Consider the following 21,002-nt stretch of genomic DNA (forward strand, 5'->3'; position numbering starts at 1 on the left):
CTTAACATGATTCTAAAACAGATGTTCTATTACATCTAAACACCAATATGAAATTGATTTTAAGTTAATCAGCTCGTGTGACCTTCAGATTCAAGAAAACCAACAGCGAGAAGTAGAAGTGAATGCTCTTGCAAACCACACCAATCCTCGGCATGCACAGAAGCTTTCCACAAGCAAAGTAGGAGGGATACAGCTGCAGGACACACTGCATCCCATTTCCTTCACTTGTACAGTAACGCTTTCAGAACAGAGGATACAAAAGTTATTTGTGACTAAAGCTTAGAACACAAGGAACAAAGGTACAAAACATTTTGCACATACAATAAAAAAAAATCCTAGAAAAGAATCTCAATGCCCTCATTATCTAGGATTAAGAGAAAAATTTAATTCACATCTTAATGCAGTAATTGTAGCTAAAAACACATCCAGTATTGCCAATGAAAACTGTAAGAGATGCCCTAAAGTATTTAGACAGAGAACCTTTCAAAATATCATTATATTCTAGAGCAGTGCAAGCTCCCCACACACTCACTAAATTTTCCTTACGTTCATTCAAATGTCAGCTTTATTAATACTATTACTGCACTTAAAAACAAAAAAAACCACCCCAAACTATTTTAGTCTTTAGGTCAAATCAGCACGACCAGACATGTTTGCAAATTGAAGATCTGCATTGGGAAGTCAAAAAGGAAAGACCATTTTCCATGTAGGTGAAAAAATTCACAAACTCTATTCATTGTCTTTCTAATTCTCATTCACTAAACCTTGCAGATCTAGGAGCCAAACTAAGACCCCTGACTAAGAGTTCAGTGGTTTAGTCACAGAGCTACACTCTACTTATCTGGGCATCACAGTTGGTGACTCGAAATATACTTCTGGGATGGAATGGGTAAGAGAAAGCTCGTGCTCATCCAAACTCCTCTGGATATAGTTTTCAGAAGTTCAACATCAGAAAAACACCTTTTACAAAGACTAACACTAAAACCCCTGAGGGGGAAGAAAAGAGGAAGAAGGAGGAAGGACCTTTCTATTCTCCTCATGAGCTTATCTGCTGATTTACATGGTAACAGAGAGCAGGGGAAAGGCTGCTGTTGGTCTCAAAAAGCTCCCCACAGGGTGTTTTGATGGCAAGTATAACACACACACACACACACAAAATCACAAATGACTACACATTTCCATAGCAAAGATATACTGGATAATCCATTCCTATTGTAATTTTTCTCACAACCTCAAGGCTAGACACACTCTTACAGTTAGAAGCATCCAGTTCTGCTGTTTTCCATGGCCCAATTACTACTATAACTTTTTACTAGAAGCATGTCTACCTGAGTACTATTCATTTACTGCTTATAAAACATACACAGTGAAATTCTCAATAACTTCTCATGTCCTTCAGTACAGTACACAAGGGGCATAAATACCCAATAAATGTTTTCAAAATAAAATTACTGCTTATTATGTTATTAGGTTTGTAGTACTTCTCATTTCTGCTATGAGAATCAGTACCACGTCTTCGTGAAACCAGAGAAAGATGTTTGGTGTACCAGCAGCCATTTGCCACCCAGGCATGTACCTGCATTTTTATGATTCCCTATCTTAGTGCCAGTACACTACAAAAACCAAATACCAGGATGATGATAATGAGCAAAAGCTCATATCAGACCAATACCAGATTACAATGAAAGACATTTCAGCATGTTCCCAGCACTTCTTTTAAGAATAACATATTGCAATGCTGAAACCCACTGATTCCAGGCACTCCGCAAATTTCTCAGAGCCTGTGCCCGTTCTTACAGTGAGTTCTGTCAAACCCATTAAATGCCTGTATTTTTATTAACCTAAGGTTTCTTTCTGTGTCATGAGGCACTTAGATGATGGGAAATGGTAGATTTGGAGCAAGTGAAAGCAGATGAGTAAGCATCCTGCATTAACCTTTTGTTAAAGAATAAAATCAGGATTTAAAAGCACTGTCTAAAAGCAGAAACAAAAAGTAAAGGAAAAACTAAGGTCTGAGCTTGATGATGAATATTTCAAGTAAACACAGAAAGGAAGCACTTTGTACTTTGTTTTTATGGGGTTCTTGATTGTTTATTGTTTATTTTACAGTTGCTTCTAAAAAGTAGACTGTATTAAAATATAATCTTACACTTCATACTGAATCTCACTATAAAGATCAAATCCTTCGAAGTGCCAGCAAGTAGCATCTTGTTTCCAATTATTCACTCACCATATATAAAAAAAGAAAAAAAAATGAGTTCTCTTGCCAAGTCATAGTTCTATTTAAATATAGGCAGAACAGAATATTTTTAATAATAAAATTAAATTAAAAACAATAATTACTTTAAAAATGCTCATTTTAAAAACTAAATACAGAAGTAAATACAACAGTCAAAAGCTACCAGCATCTTTCTATCAGACATCAAAATATAAAAACACAAGAAAAGATTTTAAAACACAGAAGTGTAGAAATGGTGCAGGTGGGGTTCTCTTCACAGATGCCTTTTAAGAAAAAAAGAAAGGAAGAAAACAAGCCTTCTATCAAAACCTTGTATGCCAAGTTTTAGCCCAGAGCAAGTTTTCACAGCTATGTTACAAACCCTTGAAAATAAAGGTTTATAATGGAAATGCTGACAGACCCTTAACCATAGCAGCATGAATACCTATAATTAAAGAAGAGCTTTTGGCTACACCTCACTCTGCAAATCAAAGATTGCTATTTTTACAATAGCCTCAAATAAAATGAATTGGGAAACCTGGAACGTGATTCTAGTAACACAGTAAGATATGTTAAAGGGGAGTGCTAAAACTATTTGACATTTTTAGCTTTAAATACTGAGGCATTTAGTTAACACAACTAAGTCAGTATTTTCATAATGCTCTGTAATCAGCAATGAAGAATGCTCCTGTGAGCCATCATCTGGGGTTAGCACAAAGTGGCACATGAAGATATTATTTCCTAACAGCCTAGAGGAAGCTTCTTCTCTCTTTAATCAGTGATCTCCCTTCCTTCCTACCTGTTGTACAGTTATAGAATTATTAGAGTGCAGTGTACAGAAAAATTACATTTATGAAAAGCCAACTATCTTTTATCTGCCTGAATTTTAAAATCAGCCGAGAGAACTGCATTGAACCATTTCATCCTTTCACACATTTCCAAACAGATCAGCTCTTATCAGTCTGGTTAAGCCAACACCACTTTCACCTCTGCTTAGCACAGTCATCCAACTCTTCTGAACAAAGAAAATATTTTTATTTGTGTTTTACTTATATGGCAACAGAGGACAAACTGATCAGCGAGACTCTCAGAAGTAGGTGAGGCAGCTGGCAACACTTCACTGTTTCCTGTACCATCAAGATCACAATATGTTTATAAGCCTCATGGAATTAAACCTTGTAATTGGTGTGATAAATAGGCAGGTAACCAAATGTATACATTGAAATGAAGGCCCAGTTAAAAATAAGGCTCTAATGATAGCTCGCATGCCAACTGGTATTTGAGGGACTCAGTAGCTCAAATATTACAGCAACTTGCTTTTAGTAAGAAAAGGCATGAATACAGTCCCTAGCCCTCAGAAGCCTACAAAAGATGCCTATGTCCTTCTGTCTATGTTACAAGAGGACTACATAGCCCTGAAATTTCGGAAGCTTTCAGACAAATGTCAACTTACGAAATAGGCAATGTTTTCACAAGTCTCCCTACTTCATCTTAAAGAAACAACAAAAGCTCTGTATTAGCAAATGGAGAAAACATCAAAGCATTTTTGAAGTCTCCAATTTATTCCAGCAAATACATTCAGTTGAACTGAAATACTAAATAATAAATCAAGTAAACTTAGTTTCACGCTTCATCCTTTTTGAAAAGACTGCCTGAAAAAACTGTCATCTTTGGATGTATAAGCTATTGACAGCTGCAGTCAAAGCTACTAGACAATAAAAAGGAAGCTACTTAAAGAGAGACCTTGCATATGGGCTTCACTATTCCTGTTGTGCACTCTTCTACGGTTCTTTCCACATATTTCAGTCTCACACATTCGAAGTAATGGCAAATCAATAGCTGCCTCTTACTATCTTAAAAATATCTTTGGGCTTCAAAATGGAAGACTACTTCTAAAAGGCCTCTGTAGACAAAAATACTGAAAGGTACGGTGGATGCTAAAAACTGAACTAACACATCAAAGCAAAACTGCAGTTTTCAAGGTCATATATGATTTCCTTCTTTTCTAGACAAGTATTTCCAGGTAAGTATTTAAGTCTCCAAAATTGTTTTATTTGTTTGCAACCTTGATAAACGAGGCGAGAAAACAGAAGCTAGAATGAAGTCTGTAGAACAGAATATTCACCAAGGAAATAAATACATTTTAAAAGAGAGCAATCACAAGAAAACGTAAGTAATGCAGTACAGATAGTAGTTTCAAAGTTTTCTGTGCCAAAAGAAAGACAGTATTCTCTGAAACTGTGCCATCTGATTAACTTTCAGATTAACAATAACAAAGGTTTTCTGTCCCTGATATTTTGTAATGAGTTAATGACCTGAAATAGTAAGAAAACATTTCTAAGATTCTGAATGCAGTAATGTATCAGTGGGTATAAAAATTTACTGTATCATTCGCAATCCTTCAAAACTGTCTATTTCCTTCTTCTCTATTTCAGTGGGAAATTAATATGAATTACAGTTTAACTCTGCACATAAAACAACATGCCATCTACAATCTAACAAAATTACTTACCGAAGTCTGGCTATAACAACCTGAAGAAAATTCAAGACCATGCTCAGTTCAGCTCCTCGACAAGCAGGCAGCAGCATAGTAAAGCCATCATTTAGCAACTTTTCCTCAGAAAGGCTCAAGTAGCAGCTGGTCTCAAACACTTCCTGGACACCATCAATGTATGTTGAAAGTAGAGTCCAGAGATTTTGTTTCTGTGTGTAGTCATTTTTGGTTACTAAGAACTCCTTTGCCTTGACACGAAAAGCATTTGAGAGTTTCTCAGCTAGGACACTGATGTCCATATTCTTCTCAACATAAATCAGAAGGAAAGCAAAATGGCCTCTCCAGATGAGAGCTCTCTGAGACGGGCTAACCAAGGATGGAGTCAGGAAATCCAAAAGATCCAGCACTCGACTCACTATATCTTCTGTTTCTGCAACAACTGCTAGCAGGAGGAACAGGTTAAAAAAGTTCTGCAGCCCCACTTCTGTCAGTTCCTGCATTCTTTTCCGATGGAACTTGGAGTAAATTCTACATTAAAAAACAAACAAACAAACAAACCAAAAACAAATGTAAAACATAAAAAAAAAAATCCAAAAAACAGCAACACAAGAAAAACAAGTTTTCGTGAAATATTTAATTTTCTATCAACTTTCAGGTGATATCCAGAAGACTAAAAACCAGAACAAATCATACATACACACACACACACAGAACTTAACAGGTAGGGACCTTCCATCCTTAGGACAGAGCACCTATTTACTTGGATACACATTTCTTTTCTTACATTATACTACTGAATTTCACCTTTGTAACTACCACTGCAGTAAAATGAAATGGAAGATTTTGATGGAAAGCTTCTTTCCCCCAGAGTACCTCACAGAAGTCTCTACTATCTTTTACTGTACACCTATAGTATGGACTGAGAACTACAAGCTTGGAAGAAAACAAGGAAACAGATATTTGGGAGAGAGACCTCAATCTAGCAAATTAGGCGTCCAACACTTTGGCTTGCCTGAGCTGCATTGACTGAAGAGGAATTGTCTTGGGCTGCATTTAAAATATATAATATAGTCAGTATACCTAAGTAACAAAACTTCTGTTTTTTATTTATAAAAAAAAGGAGGCCAAAAACCCATAAAATTCTAGCAGGCAGATTTTAAGAAATTTTAAGCTGTACTGCTTATACCATAGTGCTCAAGTCATGCATAGGTGACGGTGAGAAGCACTGCTACTTTGCAACTTGAAAGTTACAAAGCAGAAAAGTAAAAAGCAGAAAGCTTTCACACAGAAAACAGAAAGTCTTTCATATGACTTTAGCCCAGGCCTAGACTTTTAAGTAAATGTCACCGGTCTTACAACACAGGAATAAGATGAAAATGGGTTGCTTAACTTCTTATTTGTGAAATTAAGAACTTTGGTAATATGCTTCACCTTTAAAGTGAATTCCACATGCATAAAGTGAGTTAAATATACTTAAAGGCTGTTTTCCTATCCTGTCACCTGGAAAAATTGTTGGAAATGGTGCTGAGGTTATCAAATCCAGCTACCAAAAATTATAGCAAATCCAATTAATGTTGTTTGGTAGTAAATTACTACTGACAGGCGTTTATGTTCTTCATGCATCAATTAATGCTTGGTTAGCTGCTGAAAATAGAGTTCATCCCAAAAATCATAGCTGTAGGCTGTTAAATTTTGCTACTTGTGTAATTGATTTATACAAGTCAGATGTGATGAATACTGGTTGAGCAGACTGACAAAGCGTGTTGTGTATTATTATTCCCCCTCTTAAATTAGATAAAGTAACAAGCTATAACAACATAAAAACGTAAGGATAACTTGTTTTCAGCAAAAATGAAGCAGGCTAATTTAAATTACTAACTAAAGCAAGACATTGATTCCACATCTAATAATATATCTCTTTCAATATGTAGTTGTAGCAATTTTTAAGCCCAAACTTTACTGACTGTAACAACCCATGAAGTTAATATAGACAGCACACATTTTCCCCTTCTCACAGGAAAGACCACCTTTCTTTTTTGGAAGAAACACACCACATAGCCTTGTAGGCCTGCAATATGTGCATTTTATCTTTTTTAAGTTCACATACAAAAGTATGAAATCAGTACTAAACTAAATCTTAAAAATCAAAACCAATAAAAACAAAACTAATTCTATGTCTGTTACATCTAATGAAAATAGTCTTAAGCATCAGCATCTTTAGTGATCAGTACAGTATAATCACTAAAGTGTTAAGGATTTAGTAAGTATACGCAAAATCAAAATTCGAATTTAAAGCATATATATTTCATTTTTTTTTTTAATATAATGACTTAATATATATCCTCATTAGTATGTTTTAAAATTAAATTAAAAAGCAAAACTCTCAGCAAAAAACACTGTGAGCAATGTTGGCAACCATAAAAAGTAAATACAAATGGAATTGCAGGGATAGCAAGAGCCAGGTTGCATGTTCTTGGACAACATGGCTTACATGAAGCTCAAAACAAAATTTGTGTGCTTTAATTATATTACGCTACTGGCAACAGAGTTGTACCCGAGCATCATTTGCCAGTATACCAATTCCTGGCTGGTGGGACAATGTAAATCATCACAGGCTGCAAATGTCAAGGTGACTCTTGGACCCAGCTATACAACACCTGTTACAGCCTTAGCTGACAACTGAAACTTAAGGGGACAACTGCCTTCTTCAGCTTGTGAATCACTGCATTCTTCATCCTCTTTACTTTCTCACAAGCACAGTACCCCATTTCTGTCTTAGTATGTGGCTCAAAGGGCCATGCAGTCAGACTGACTAGATCTCTTACTGAGCAAGACAAGCTAAATAGCAGCCATACCGTCCTTTGATTTGTTTCCAAGGATGCACACCATTGTTCTCTGCCTCTTCTTTCATCATCCGTGCCAAAATGCTGAGAAAAATGAGGTAACTGTTGCTGGACTTGTACAAGGTAGGAATCTGCTGTTCACAACAGCAACTTTTCACCAACTCAAGCATTGACAAAGAAGTTTTACTAATGCTTGCCAGACCCTTCAGACCAAGCCAAGGAACAGTAAAGCAACTGTTCTAAAAAAATAAACAAAACAATTAAGAAGATAAGTAATAATAAAGGTTAATATTTGTGAGACAGCAAGATACAATCTTTCACACAAACAATAAAGAGGTAATGGCTTTAAGTTGCATCGGGGAAGGTTCAGATTGGATATTATGAAAAATTTCTTCTCATAAAGAGCAGTGACGTATTGGAACAGGTTGATAAGGGAGGTGATGGAGTCATCGCTCCTTGAGGTGTTCAAGAAAATAGTAGATGTGGCACTGAGGGACACAGTTTAGTGGCATGATATTGATGGATTGATGGTTGGACTAGATGATCTTTGTGGTCTTTCCAAATGCAATGAAACTATCATTCTAAAGGGCGAGCTCCTATGCAACTCCAAAAATAAAAACACACTGTAAAGGTGCAAAGCATCTTCACAGAAAATCCAAATAAGTAGTCCTGATTAAGAACACAAAACACATTCTAATTTATTCTGTTGTGGCATAACATAACAAATCATAATATACGTTTAAACACAATTTCTTAAATAAATACAGCAAATGTACATTACTGTCATTGTCTAGTCAATTTTACAAAAGCATAGTAGTTTGGCTAAGTGAGAATCTGAATTAATTGCTATAAATTGAAGAATATCCACATGCAATTCTATATTTCAATATATTCATCTACTCACCAGGTTCTTGCTGTAATAATCCCAGAGTATGGTGACGACAGATAGGTTCCAGTCCCAGAAATGGCACAAAGTCAAACAGCACTGAAGATGCATTCGTAACTGTTCCTCTAAAACACCAGTCTGGCAAAGAGAATAAAAATTTTATTTTAGGAGGGGAGTATCGCCTTGCCTATCTATAAATCCAACACTATCACACTACTGAGAATGATTTTTTTAATAAAAACCATTATTTCTGGCCATATAATGTTGAGCAAATAGTACCTATTAAGACAAGCAATGAACTTGAGATTAGCTGACAAACACACATGGGCCTTGCCCAGCAAAGCACCCTGCAACCTACTCAGTAGTTCTTTATACATCCTTTTAGGTGTCCACAGAGTTGTAGACACATTAAGATAACAGCAGTCTCACTACTGTGAGCCTAACTTGAAACACAATTGCATGGTAGAGGACCACACAGAACATAAATAGTGCATCAATGAGTAAGTCAGCTAACTTTTAAATGTTTGTCACGTATATCCAAAGGAAAGGTCATTCACCATTGATACAAAGAGAAGGCACAGCTGTCTTGAGACCTCAAGCTTCTTTTGAGGAGGATCATTTATTTCTGCATCGTGTCCCTCATAAAATTTTTGCAACCATGCTATATTGATAATATCCCAGACAACCCTAAATGAACAGCAAATAAGCCTCTGAACTACTACCAACGAGTTCCTTTGCAAAAACATTTTGAATCTTTATCAGTTCCAAACAATTTGATCACAGTGAAGCACTCAGGTTCCAATTATGAGCTACTGACAGTGGAAGTTATCTCATGCAGCTTTTGATGAAGCTAACTAGAATGTAAGGAATTCTGTTCTCAAGCTGAAATCATGTATTCAATCAAACCTATTTTAGCCATTTACTTTAGGATGATAACACCTTGGAAAGGCTTGTTGCTTCCACTTCTTATGTGAAGAGAGAAGCCCCAGCCCACTTCTAACTTTCAAAATCCTAAATGCACAAAATGAATAAAAAAGCAATGAAAGGGGGAAGAAAAATAGAAAGGATACAGGATGTTTAAATTTGATGATCTTACCAGTTGTTTCCAACTATATAAACAATAAACAATTCTATGATTCTGTATGAGACTTACAACTTAAAATCTTAGTGTCAAGAAGGGCACAGAACCTCTTTCATGTCTCAGGTAAATATCTGAAAGTTGTATCTTCCAGTTCCAATTACAGTGCTGGACCTGGGACTACAGAGTCCTGGATTACATGTATCCCAAGTTGATCTAATTCAGAAAAAGCTTAACTAAAATAATAAAAATTAGAAAAATGTAACAAAACAAGAACCCCACTCGGTTATGCCAGGTAATGGAAAATACAATATTAGGTTGAGAAGTTGTTTGCAGTTTTTAATGGTTTTTCGTTAAGTAACTGTTACAGGAAAAGAGAGACTTCTGCTCCCAGTCACAATGCTCCTTTGTATGATTTACAATTTCTTTACATCCCCTTACTCCCCAGTTTAACTTCTAATCATGTCTGTCTTCTCATGAGCAATTAAGTAGAACATATCTAAAATAAGTTGAAAATTGAAAAGTTGTCACAGGAAACTGCATATTCAAAACATTACATATAACAACACATACAATAAAAATGTCTACAAAAGAAAAGTGATCTTTAAATATTGTTAAATATGACAAGTATCTATAAAATAAGTAGTCTCTCTCCTCAAAAAATAATTTCATCCCAAAACCTAATGACAGCACTGCAGCCATTTTCAACAACTGCTATTCTTTTACAATTAAAAGAGTCTAGACATAAAACAAACTGCAGATGAACATATCCATTTCTCTAGAGACATCTATTCAATTACAAAATGCAAGAAAAAACAAACCTCACACATAACACATCCTTTGGAAGGAAAATGCTTGAATCCTAAAGCTGTAATTTATGTTTAGGATTACATTTAGGACCCAATTCAACAATGACTGTTTCAATCAAACTAATTCAACAATAAACATGGTATTCTGAGCAGTTCTATTCCAACCATTATTTATGTGTCCAACAATAGTTTTAGAAGAGTTACCAAAACCGAGAGAGAACTGAATGTTTTATTTCAAATTTAATATGAAAGAGATCTCCAGACTTCAAGCTCCCCTGGAAGTAATGGATTCTCTCATTGCACTTTTGCTTAAAATGATCTCCTGCACTGCTGGAAATGCTATTAGAACTCTTGAGGTAGTCAGCTTTTAATTTATTGCAGAAGAGAGGAACATCAGATACTATAAAAATGATAGTATTATCTGAAAGCAACAGTTTTCCATGATGATCTCCTACTGAAGTAACAAAATTGGTTTCCTAGAACTACAAGAAGTAATTCTGTATTTCATCTAGAGTAGAATTAAACACTGAAATAGTGAAGGCATAATAAAATTGAAGCAGAAATCAAACAATCATGAAACATTTGTTACTCCAAATGAGAGAAGGCTAATAAGACAATCTGCTATCATTTCTACCAAAAAACCTTTTGATTCTCACTTGCAATAAAAGTTTCTAAACACAACTTCGTCTTACAGTGACATCCCATAAATTTAGTTGTTTAGAATACAAATGTTTAATATTTGTTAATATCACTATCACAACAATTTTCATTTTGTAGACCAGCTTTACCTTTGTCATTAACACCAAAACAGAAATTAAGGTACTAACTACTAATTCCTGTCCTGTCTTGCAAATGAGAGATTCACTATATTTCTTCCAACTTATTTGCTGCAACTCTACTCTAGATAAAGATTGCACGTTTAAAAAGATGGCTTAGGTAAGATTCAGCCTGAAAGTAAAGCCAAGCCTTGGTGGGCAATATCTTCAGTACTATCCCATTGGTTCATTACAAATAGCATCCTGCACCTTTCTTCTTTCTTTCCCTGCTCATCCATGTTCTACTATATTAGTGACTTCTCAATACGCATTGTGCTTCTCATTCCTACGTTTTTCTGGACTCAGGAACACTTGTTTAGGAGATACTCAGAAGATATAGTAAGATAGCTGAAAAGGTAAGAGCAGCAACGTGAAGCTGAGACCAGCAGAGGAGCTGGACATACCTACAGGTGAAAGAAAAACTTCCCTCCTAGACATTGTCAAGATAACTGATATGCAAGAACAGGAAGAACAGTGCATTTTTTAATGTACGTAATATTCACTTGCACATACATGAGTAGAGATGGGTATATGGCTCTTAAGACTGCTGGTTACAAACATAGCTTTGGCAAATATCTTGTTTTAAAGTCCAACGGTAATTGCCTTTGAAACTTAAAATTGACCTTTGCCTTCTATTACTGTGTCATTATTAACTCATTGAGATTTTCTGAACTCAGCTACCTAGCTGACTTACTAAACTGTCTGCAAATAAATACTTATTTAACAAAAGCATTAATAACTGTACATTTTGGGTATATTCAAATTTAAGATAAACTTCATACTAGTAAGATTTCACTAGAAAATGAGAACTTTTAAAAATATATACATATAACCACAAGTGTCATCTTTTTGTTCTCACATTGCTCATATACATAAGATACGACACAAGAAAATGGCTAATAATCCACTCTTAGCTGTTATGTCTCATCTCATAATTTATTCAGTTTCTTGCAAAGAATGATAAGCATCCAATAAGTGAGGTAATCTCTACAGTTTTAATGTATATGTGTATCACGTATATTCAAGTATACGCCATGAAATCATTCAAAAGCCAGTTTAAACTGAAAGAACTACACAAAGTTAACATGGAACGTGACTTTTCAACTTTTTAATAGCAAGCCTATTGTTTCAACCAGTCTAACAACTACAAAATATCTTTTTGTAAAAACTGTATTTATAACAAGTATTTTTGCTAGCTCTAGTTTCTGCTACAGCTGCCTCTACTGCATGAACAGGGCAATAACAGTAATAAAAAAATACTGATTCCTCTTCTGCTTCCTGCAGCAGAACTTTGCAGGATTTTTTTTTTTTTTTTCATTCATTTGAGACCAAATACAAAAATAAATATGGTGATTCTCATTTTAAGCACACACAATTTAAAGAAATATTTTTTATAGTTGCTGCTGTTACAACATTTGCAATTTGTACCATGCAACTTGATAACAAATTTAGAGAGCTGCAACGTTATACACTTAAAAACGTGATGAATAGCATATTTAAAAGCATTTTAAAAGGAGGTCAGTTCTGACCTCTGGGCCATGAAGCACTGCATTAACAGTTCTGCAGAAAGAAAAATGATAAGGTATGAAATGAGTGCTCAGAAACTAGAACCTTATCAGTAAGAGTTTGATTCAAGCCTGTAAGACAAATTGCTCAGCAAGGCAAGTCACCTTCCTGCTGTGATGAGGATATAGCTGAATTTTCAATGCAGCTGACTATCTCCCTCATCATGTCTCTTCAACTTGATATCCTTACATTCAATATCTGGTTTACATTTTCTAAGCATCCAGTTCTTATTCTGAATACATCTTGTCTGAGTAGCCATATACCTACCCTTCCAGGATAATTATCTTTTTCCTTTATCTGACAATTTAGCATCAAGCACAACCACTTAAAAGCAAGTCTAACTGCTAACAAGGAGGGCACTGTATACGGTTATAGTTAAGCTACATTGAGGATTTTCATTTACCTGTGATAAATACATTGGAACTCAAAAAATACACTTGTTATTTGGTCTTTGTTTCATGCACTGTCTTTTCCAGAAAGCAACCCTGACACTTCCCTTATTCATTTTTTTTTCTTTCTTTACACACTTACTTGAGCACCAATGGAATTTTTAAGGAGTTCTTCCACAAACTTCCAATTGGATTCCTTCTGTTTCTGAAAAATAATGATTATCAGCATGGACTAACATTGGTGCATCTTACAGAAACCACTATGCAATAACAAAAATAAGAAGGCAAGAAATTTACAGAAATATTTTGTTTCATGACAGCACACTGTAGTCACCACTAAAAACCAAGTATTCCATTTTATATATAATTGTTACCCGACCTAAAATTAGGCCCCAAAAACAACAACAGCAAGAAAACCAAAATAACCCCCAAGCAACAAAAGCCCAGAATTAATGCTATTTTAACAGATTTATATGGCCCATCTGCAGTTCCAACCTTCACTTCTAGTAAAGAAGCAAAATGTCATTTTCAATTAATACAAGTAATATACATGTCTTGAAACGTGTGCATTTAGCAAGCCCTAAAAAGAAGCAGATAAAAGGTAGGAAAAAGGCACAATCTTAATTTTCTTGTTTCTTCAGGGAAAAGCTACTTCTAAAATCCAAGTCCAATTGAATATGGAGACAGCCAAATAGAAAGGAAATAGATAGGAAAAAAAAAAAAATACAGGGTAGATCAAGTATGGCCCATAATCTATATTTTCCATCTTGGGAAGAGAGATGACTATTCATTTGAATCAACTAGACCATGCTACTAAAGTAGAAGATTTGCATGGAAAAGTATTTTTTTTTTTTTTTTAAAAAAAAAAAAAAAGATTTTAGGGAAAGTAGAAAAGGGTAGATGGTTTTCTAAGTAAGATTATTTACCAATTAAAAAAAAAAAAAAAAAAAAGGCAACCAAGCCAACACATTTGCAATTCTCAGCGACAACTAGATCACCCGGGAGTACCAAAAATCACCTCTTATACACATTTATATTAACAGCCTGTGTTGCTTATCTAGATGCATGAATGTAGTACTTTCACCATTTGTCCTGCTTTTCTATCTCCACTATCGCAACTGTTACACCTTACAAATTATTTTGCAGATAGCTAACCTTTAAATGTCTGTACAGAGCTTAAGATCATCATATGCTTTGTAATGGGAATAACTGCTTTCCAGCAAAAATGCTACTGTCCCCTGCCCTCCTCTGTTACTGATTACTCTAGTCAGTGTCATGACTTGGTGACAATTCCACACAGAATTCTAACTGTACTGAGAGAATTTAAGGCCAACTTTAAGAAAGAGAGGTATATAAACACTTATGTAATATAATTTAACTACTTTGTGGATTTATACTTCTGCACTGTGGAAAAAGAAAAAGGAATATTCTGAAAAGATGCTGACTATCGAGACTATTTACAGGACAAATATGAATAAAGGGACAGACCCGCATGAAGTTACACTACAGCTGTGACTTAATAATTCGGAAACTACAGCAGTATCAATTAAGGAGCTCCCACTGCTTCCTTCTTATCCTGCCCTCACATTCACAACATTCCACTGGTCAGTTTTTCTTATTCTTCTGCTTGTGGGACCTGGTGTGAACTGATGCTAAGAGAGGATAAAAACAGGAAGAGGGCCTGACTGAGATGATGGAACAGGGGCACAAGTAATTGCACTAGAACAGCAAATGGTGTATCATATATCAGGTGGTAAAGAGGACTTCTTAAGCTATTACTGATGCCAAAGTCTTTATGTCAGTTAAAACCCTGTCAGAAGGAGAGATCACTGCATCTCTGCTTTGTATTTTGACTGCTATATTTTAAGAACTGATATTATGTGATTATCTACAGCGTCTGCTGCAAACTCCAAGTGAAGTTAATTGACTGCTCAAAGGCCAGATTTTCAGAGATAGATACTAAAGGAATCATGCCTAATGGCTACGAGGCCACTGGTTAACTGGAGCAACCTGCTCAGAGCACGCTTTTAGCACTTCCATAGCCCAAGGATACATGATATATAGAAAAGGTGTCCATAGGCAAAGTTCCATCTCAGCTGCAGTACACAGGTCACCATACAGAATCCTGGAGTAATCCACGGCAAACTCTTATCACCAACTGGAACTGATTATAAAAATCATACTCAGGTTCAACTCAGCCTCGGGAAAGAGCTGCACAACAACCTGCTGCACTCTTCTTTTAGTTTCAGTTGTCTCCATCTTTTAACAGATGTTTCATTCAAATCTCACTAAATTTACATCTAACAGTATTCTCTGCTATGCTGGCAATATGGCATCGCAACTGTTTGAAATCCACTTCTGTCAGAGAATGTAGAATCTGCATCTTTTACTCCAGATCTGCTGGCTTACTATATCCCTCTCCCTACTCTCAAATAACCCTAAAATCAGCAGGACCTGCAGACCTTGAAGTATGTAAAACTTCCCTGAAAACCAAAAACTTAAGTAGGGGCCCTCTGGCTTCTCAGAGAGAAACTTCTACAGAGACTAACACCTCACTATCTGGAAATCTAAACCAGGCTTCTCAGTTGGAAGCCCAAGTTTGCATATCTTGCCACGTAGTCATTTCAAGTCATTTAAAGGCAAGAATTCTTAGCCTCAAGTAATTCTGCCTATATTTCCTCAGTCCACAGTATATTGAAACTGACCCCTGCAATGTTCACAAGCAACAATTTTTCTCACCAGTTCCCACCTGGATTTTAAATCCTGCTTCTCAGAATAGTGAATTGGGACCTCAATGTGGGGTTCATGAAAGAGGAATACACTGTACTTTCCTTAGAAAAGAGCATCTAGAAAGCCTGGTCAAAGTTTTCTAGGTTTAAAAATGGTTTCAAGTGTATGAATTATATATTCAATATATATGAATCACTGCATATTTGAAATTACGTTATATGAGCTAAAGGGGAAAAATAAAAAGAAGCAAGTCTGAAACCTATTTAGAATTTTAAAAGCTTTCATAATAACCTCCAGGCCATGCAGCCCACATTAAAAAATTGAAAATCTTCTACAGATGACATAGGCTTAGAGGCAATTCTTGCTATGAAGCACATGAATAACCATCATTATGACAGATCGCCCTCCCACCTCTGGTCATATTAATTAAAAGAAAGCATGTGCCATGTCAGTATCACGTCAGATGTTTAACCAACAAAACAGGACAACGTTAAGTTCTGATGTAATTCCACTTGTTTAAAAAAAAAAATTGCATCAAGGACTCTTTTATCTCCAAAGAATGTTTGAAGATCTATTTCAGAAACAAACAAACAAACAAACAAAAAAAACCAACAGGAAATGATTGCAGTCTACTATTTACAGAATTACCTACGACAGGTTACTTTTTTGTGGTGTGCTGTTCTTTCTGATTTATTTTTTTTGTAATCATCAATAGCACTTAAGAGAACAGGGATCCCTGGACAAACTCACAACCACTTTCAGAGAAATGTAAAGTACAGCTAATAGTTTGAACATGAAGAGCATGGGAACCATCAAGGAAAGTGTGTACAGTGTGGTCTTGTGATTTACAAATTTGGACTTGGAAATTCTCTTCTCCTAGGTGGGCTCTAAGGAAAAAAAAAAAATACTCTTTCATTTTGGGCAAATCTCTTTCTGTTGCTGCATCTCAGATTCCTACTTTAAAATAAGAACAACAGGAATCCTTTTTCCCATTCTATGTCTGCTTGGCTTATTTAAATAACATAGTGCCTTGGGCAAAAAATCATCTCTCACAAGGCTAAATACATGGTACGTACCACTAAAAGAGACAGAGGAAAAAAACAAAAATCAAAGTAAACAGTATCACTGCATTCTGATTGGGGCAAAAAAAAAAAAAAAACAAAAAAACCACAAACATAAGAAACCCAGGACAAATGACACAGTGGTTTCTGCATTCAACCTGGAAATAACCTTTCCTCTCCATTTACCTCTAGTAGGTACAGAGCATTGTAATTGTAATTCTATCTTCTCAGCATTCCTCTGAAACACACTATGGACTACCATAATAACAAAAGCAAAGCAAAGTTGAGACAACCTTCAGTACAACAGCTAGACGTGGTCTACAATTCTACATTTAAATTTAACATTTTAACATTTTTCATTCCTACAATGTTTATACAGAAACGCTTTCATAAAATTAAAAGATCAAACAGTCATTTGAAGTTATCAAAAAGTTATGTCAGTTGATCTGTCTGTTATTTTGATATGTCTCTCCCCTTGTTGTAGTTCTGCAGTTCATAAACCTGTTTTCAAGGTTTTAATCTTTCATCCTATGTCAAAATGAGAATCATTTTTGGCACCTTGAAAAATACTTTAACAGACAAACTATATATGTCACGTCCCTTTAACAGATGTAATTAAATTACAAATAATAAAATACACTCTGTAAGAAATACAGTTATGCTTAGGAAACTGGTGAAATTCTGCTGGCATGTAAAACAAAAGAAAAAACAACTGCATTGCTGGGTCCTCAGCTACCTCTTTAGCTTCTATTCAGCTCCCTCTATACTCAGTGAAGGAAAACTGGCAGTTTTCATACCTCTCAAGATGGATGAATTGCCTCTCAGCAAGTGCCTATTTCCTTCCAAATTAATGATTACAAAGTTAAAACTAGGCAGGATGAATATCAAAGCATAATACTGAAAGAAGGTTCCAGAAAACGAGAGTGAAGACCATACAGGAATTTCATTCATCAGTACCAAGTACAGTCCCACGTATATCTTAACAAACATAAGAATGACATGTATAGGTCTCATCTAGAAAGCACTGCCACCCTCAGAGTGTATGGTAACATCAAATCCCTCAATGAAATTCACAGAAAAGAACGTCAATAATTGCGTGCTTGATGGTAGGAATAGCAAAGACAATGTCCTAAAGGCAACTGTCTCGAAATTTTCTACCAGAAACTTGAATTCAGCAATTATTAAACAGTGCTAGTATCAGACATTCACACAGATTACACTACAGGCTCATGTATTGGGCCTTAACACACCAACATGAAATAAATTAACTAGATTAGAATTTCTCCAGAGCAGAGCTACTTTTTTTTTCCCCCCCTTTTTTTTTTGAAAGTTGATAATATAAATTGCACAGTGTTTAATGTTTATACTTCTTACAGTACAAATGAATGTGTTCAGCCCATAAAACAGCAAACTCGGTGAAACATTTATGATACTGGCAGAGAGTCTTAAAACAACTTACAGTGAGCTAGTGATTAGTACAGACTAAATTTCTTTAATCCAATAATCTACTGAGAATCTATCGTTTGACACAAAGATGTCAAGAGCTGCTGGAATGGCTAGTGACTTGTATAAAGTGCTCATTAATACTATCAATATTAATAAGTTCTTTTTTAAACAAATGACACATTTATTATAACACAAGATGCTTTCTATCAACAAAAAAAAGCAAGCAAACTTTCAGGTATTTAGGAAAGAGCAAACCCACCTTGTCTTCTAGATTTCCGTTACGGTCAAACTGGTAGAGCGATGCCAGATGAGTAACAATCCACAAGCTAAAGCTCAATGGATCTTTACACTGAGTTGTTTGAAAAACAGACCTACTTTCAGAACTACTTGGTCTCTCAAAGATGCTCTTTAGATTTTTGTTCACCAAGTTCCAGAAACACTGAAGAAAATGTGAAAGTAAATTGGAAATGTGTTATTAAAGGCTATGCTAACATTCTCTACAGTATTGCTGAAACAATCATTTCATTTTTACAGAGAACAAGCAACATGACACTCATTTAAGGAAAATATTATCAGAGAAAGCCTGGAGCTATCTTACATGCTCTTTCTATATCTTAGGATGCTCTTACTAGTAGAAATCAATGCGAAAGAAAAAGATTTGGTCACAAGGAAGAACGTGATATGATACCTCACAGGCAAAGTTACAAGCAGCTGGAATGACAACGTACAGACTGAATCCATCAACTTTGTTCTCAAAAGAGAAAAATTAAAGTTCTTCAATGAAGACTTTATACAACAGATTTTTTAAAAGCTCATAGCCACAGAGCAATCTAACAAAGGAAAAGCTAGTAGTAGATGGGAGAGAATTAGTCTTGAAGACAGACTGAGATTTAGGTGACTTGTTATGAGTCAGCCTCTTTCAGCAGATAAATTATCTTCTTGCTCAGATCTCCATCTACAGCATATTATGCCATCTCTCAGCCTTTGTTTATCTTCCCTAATTGTACAGAAGCTTTTTGGGACTTCTTTGCACTTACACTTTACCCACATCAGCTGGCTGAAACTACAGTTATAAGCATCAAAAACCAGGTTGCTCTTTTACAGATAGTTGAAGTATAGGTACCAAAGACAGAAACACAGGCTAGATGGATCACTGATTTGACTGATCTATGTTTTCTAGCACCTGGTAATGAATTGTTATATAACACAAATTGTAAAATAACGATTTTAAAAAGTGGGTAGATGTTTTCTTTTCCACTATGTCCTACTATACAACGTCCAGTTTGTTTGTTTGTTTTCCTTAGCACAAAGCGAACTCTTTACCAGTACCTTACAACGCAATGAAACAGCATACTGCAAAACCTAGAGACTTGATGCACATTAAAGAATGTGGCCTAAAGCATCACTCCGAGCATGTAGTTCTCAAGGAAAAATGAAACTTAGTTTTATCATCAGATATGTGAACTAGAGCATTTGCAGCAGCCTGGGAATATTTGGCAAATGCACAGCATTTGTAACACACATGCATATGTAACAGCATTCTTCTATTACCTCTGTTTGAGATCCTTTATTTCTGAAGTCCATCAGCTGAATAAGTAGAACCCACAATTCCTTAATGCAGTTGCAGGGATAATGGTGATTAGTAAGAGCCTCAGAAGGTCTCACCTGTAAGAGAATACACAATATGTTTTTTCAGAGAGGTGTAATTTCTGAAGTTGTATATTTTCTCTGGTTTTGGCATGGGGTTTGATTTGGGTTTATTTTTTTGCACTTAAATAACATGGCTACAGTTACAGACTAGAAAGTATATCATTCCATTAACAGCCAAAATATATATTGTGGTATATATATTCATACCATAAATGACTGTTTCCTAATTTTACGTAATTCATAGATTGTATTATTTCTAAGTTTCTCCTAAGCCACTTTCAAGTTTATTTACTCTAATGAAAATAGGGTTTCTGAGGCCTAATTGAAAACAAATTGCAATAAATACCGATTCATTATCTGACAGTATGAAAAAGAGAAAAATGATTATATTTTCCTCAACATTATTGGAAAGATAAGAAAAAGATTTCAAATGACTTAATAGCTATTATTGCTGTTATTTTTAACTGAAAAATCCTTAATGACTAGACATAATGCTAGTAGAATGTTTTTGTTGGCACGAAGATGTTAATGCTGCCACAACATTTCACAAAATTTGCTTTTTGTTAGATTTACTGAAAGGCATTCTTTTAATATGCAGAAAACAGCATATTTCAAGTCATGTACATTATTTAATTACTATTCCATATTAAACAAAAATCACTCTGATGCATTTCAAATGCAAAGCATTCTTCTTGTGATTCATCTATAAGTTTTACATTCCCTGAATTGTGAAACAAAATAAGCAAAACAGCTAAAGAAAATGCTAAATGCATGAAAAATCACTCTACACTTTGATATTTTTAAGACCTAACAGCACTGTATTTGAAATAATTATAGCACAGACATAACTTCTACTTACTCTGTCTTAGGACCTATGAGTCTACTGAGCTGTGTTCAGAGGTAGTAAAACAGTGAGAAAAACTTTGCTTGAATAGCATAATTCCTTCAGCAGGGACAAAATGCCAGAAACACAGTAAAAAAAGAGTAAGACAAATCAGCTTATACTCAGTTTATTGC

General features: G+C 35.2%; 1 protein-coding gene across 1 annotated transcript in view; it reads right to left on the reverse strand.

The window, feature by feature from the left end:
* The window catches only part of MMS22L (MMS22 like, DNA repair protein), an 86,466-nt gene that overhangs the window by 50,799 nt on the left and 14,665 nt on the right, over positions 1-21,002 (reverse strand). Inside the window, exons 9-14 of the mRNA XM_042884636.1 lie at positions 19,887-20,000; positions 18,595-18,774; positions 13,241-13,303; positions 8,460-8,579; positions 7,568-7,794; positions 4,731-5,240 (exon numbers count right to left, since the gene is read on the reverse strand). Coding sequence (XP_042740570.1) covers positions 4,731-5,240; positions 7,568-7,794; positions 8,460-8,579; positions 13,241-13,303; positions 18,595-18,774; positions 19,887-20,000 — 1,214 coding nt within the window. The remainder of the gene's footprint in view (positions 1-4,730; positions 5,241-7,567; positions 7,795-8,459; positions 8,580-13,240; positions 13,304-18,594; positions 18,775-19,886; positions 20,001-21,002) is intronic.

The sequence above is a fragment of the Lagopus leucura genome, unplaced genomic scaffold (genome assembly GCF_019238085.1).
Source record: "Lagopus leucura isolate 7727_CA_CO unplaced genomic scaffold, USGS_WTPT01 Super-Scaffold_73, whole genome shotgun sequence".
In the NCBI taxonomy this organism is placed as follows: Eukaryota; Metazoa; Chordata; class Aves; order Galliformes; family Phasianidae; genus Lagopus; species Lagopus leucura.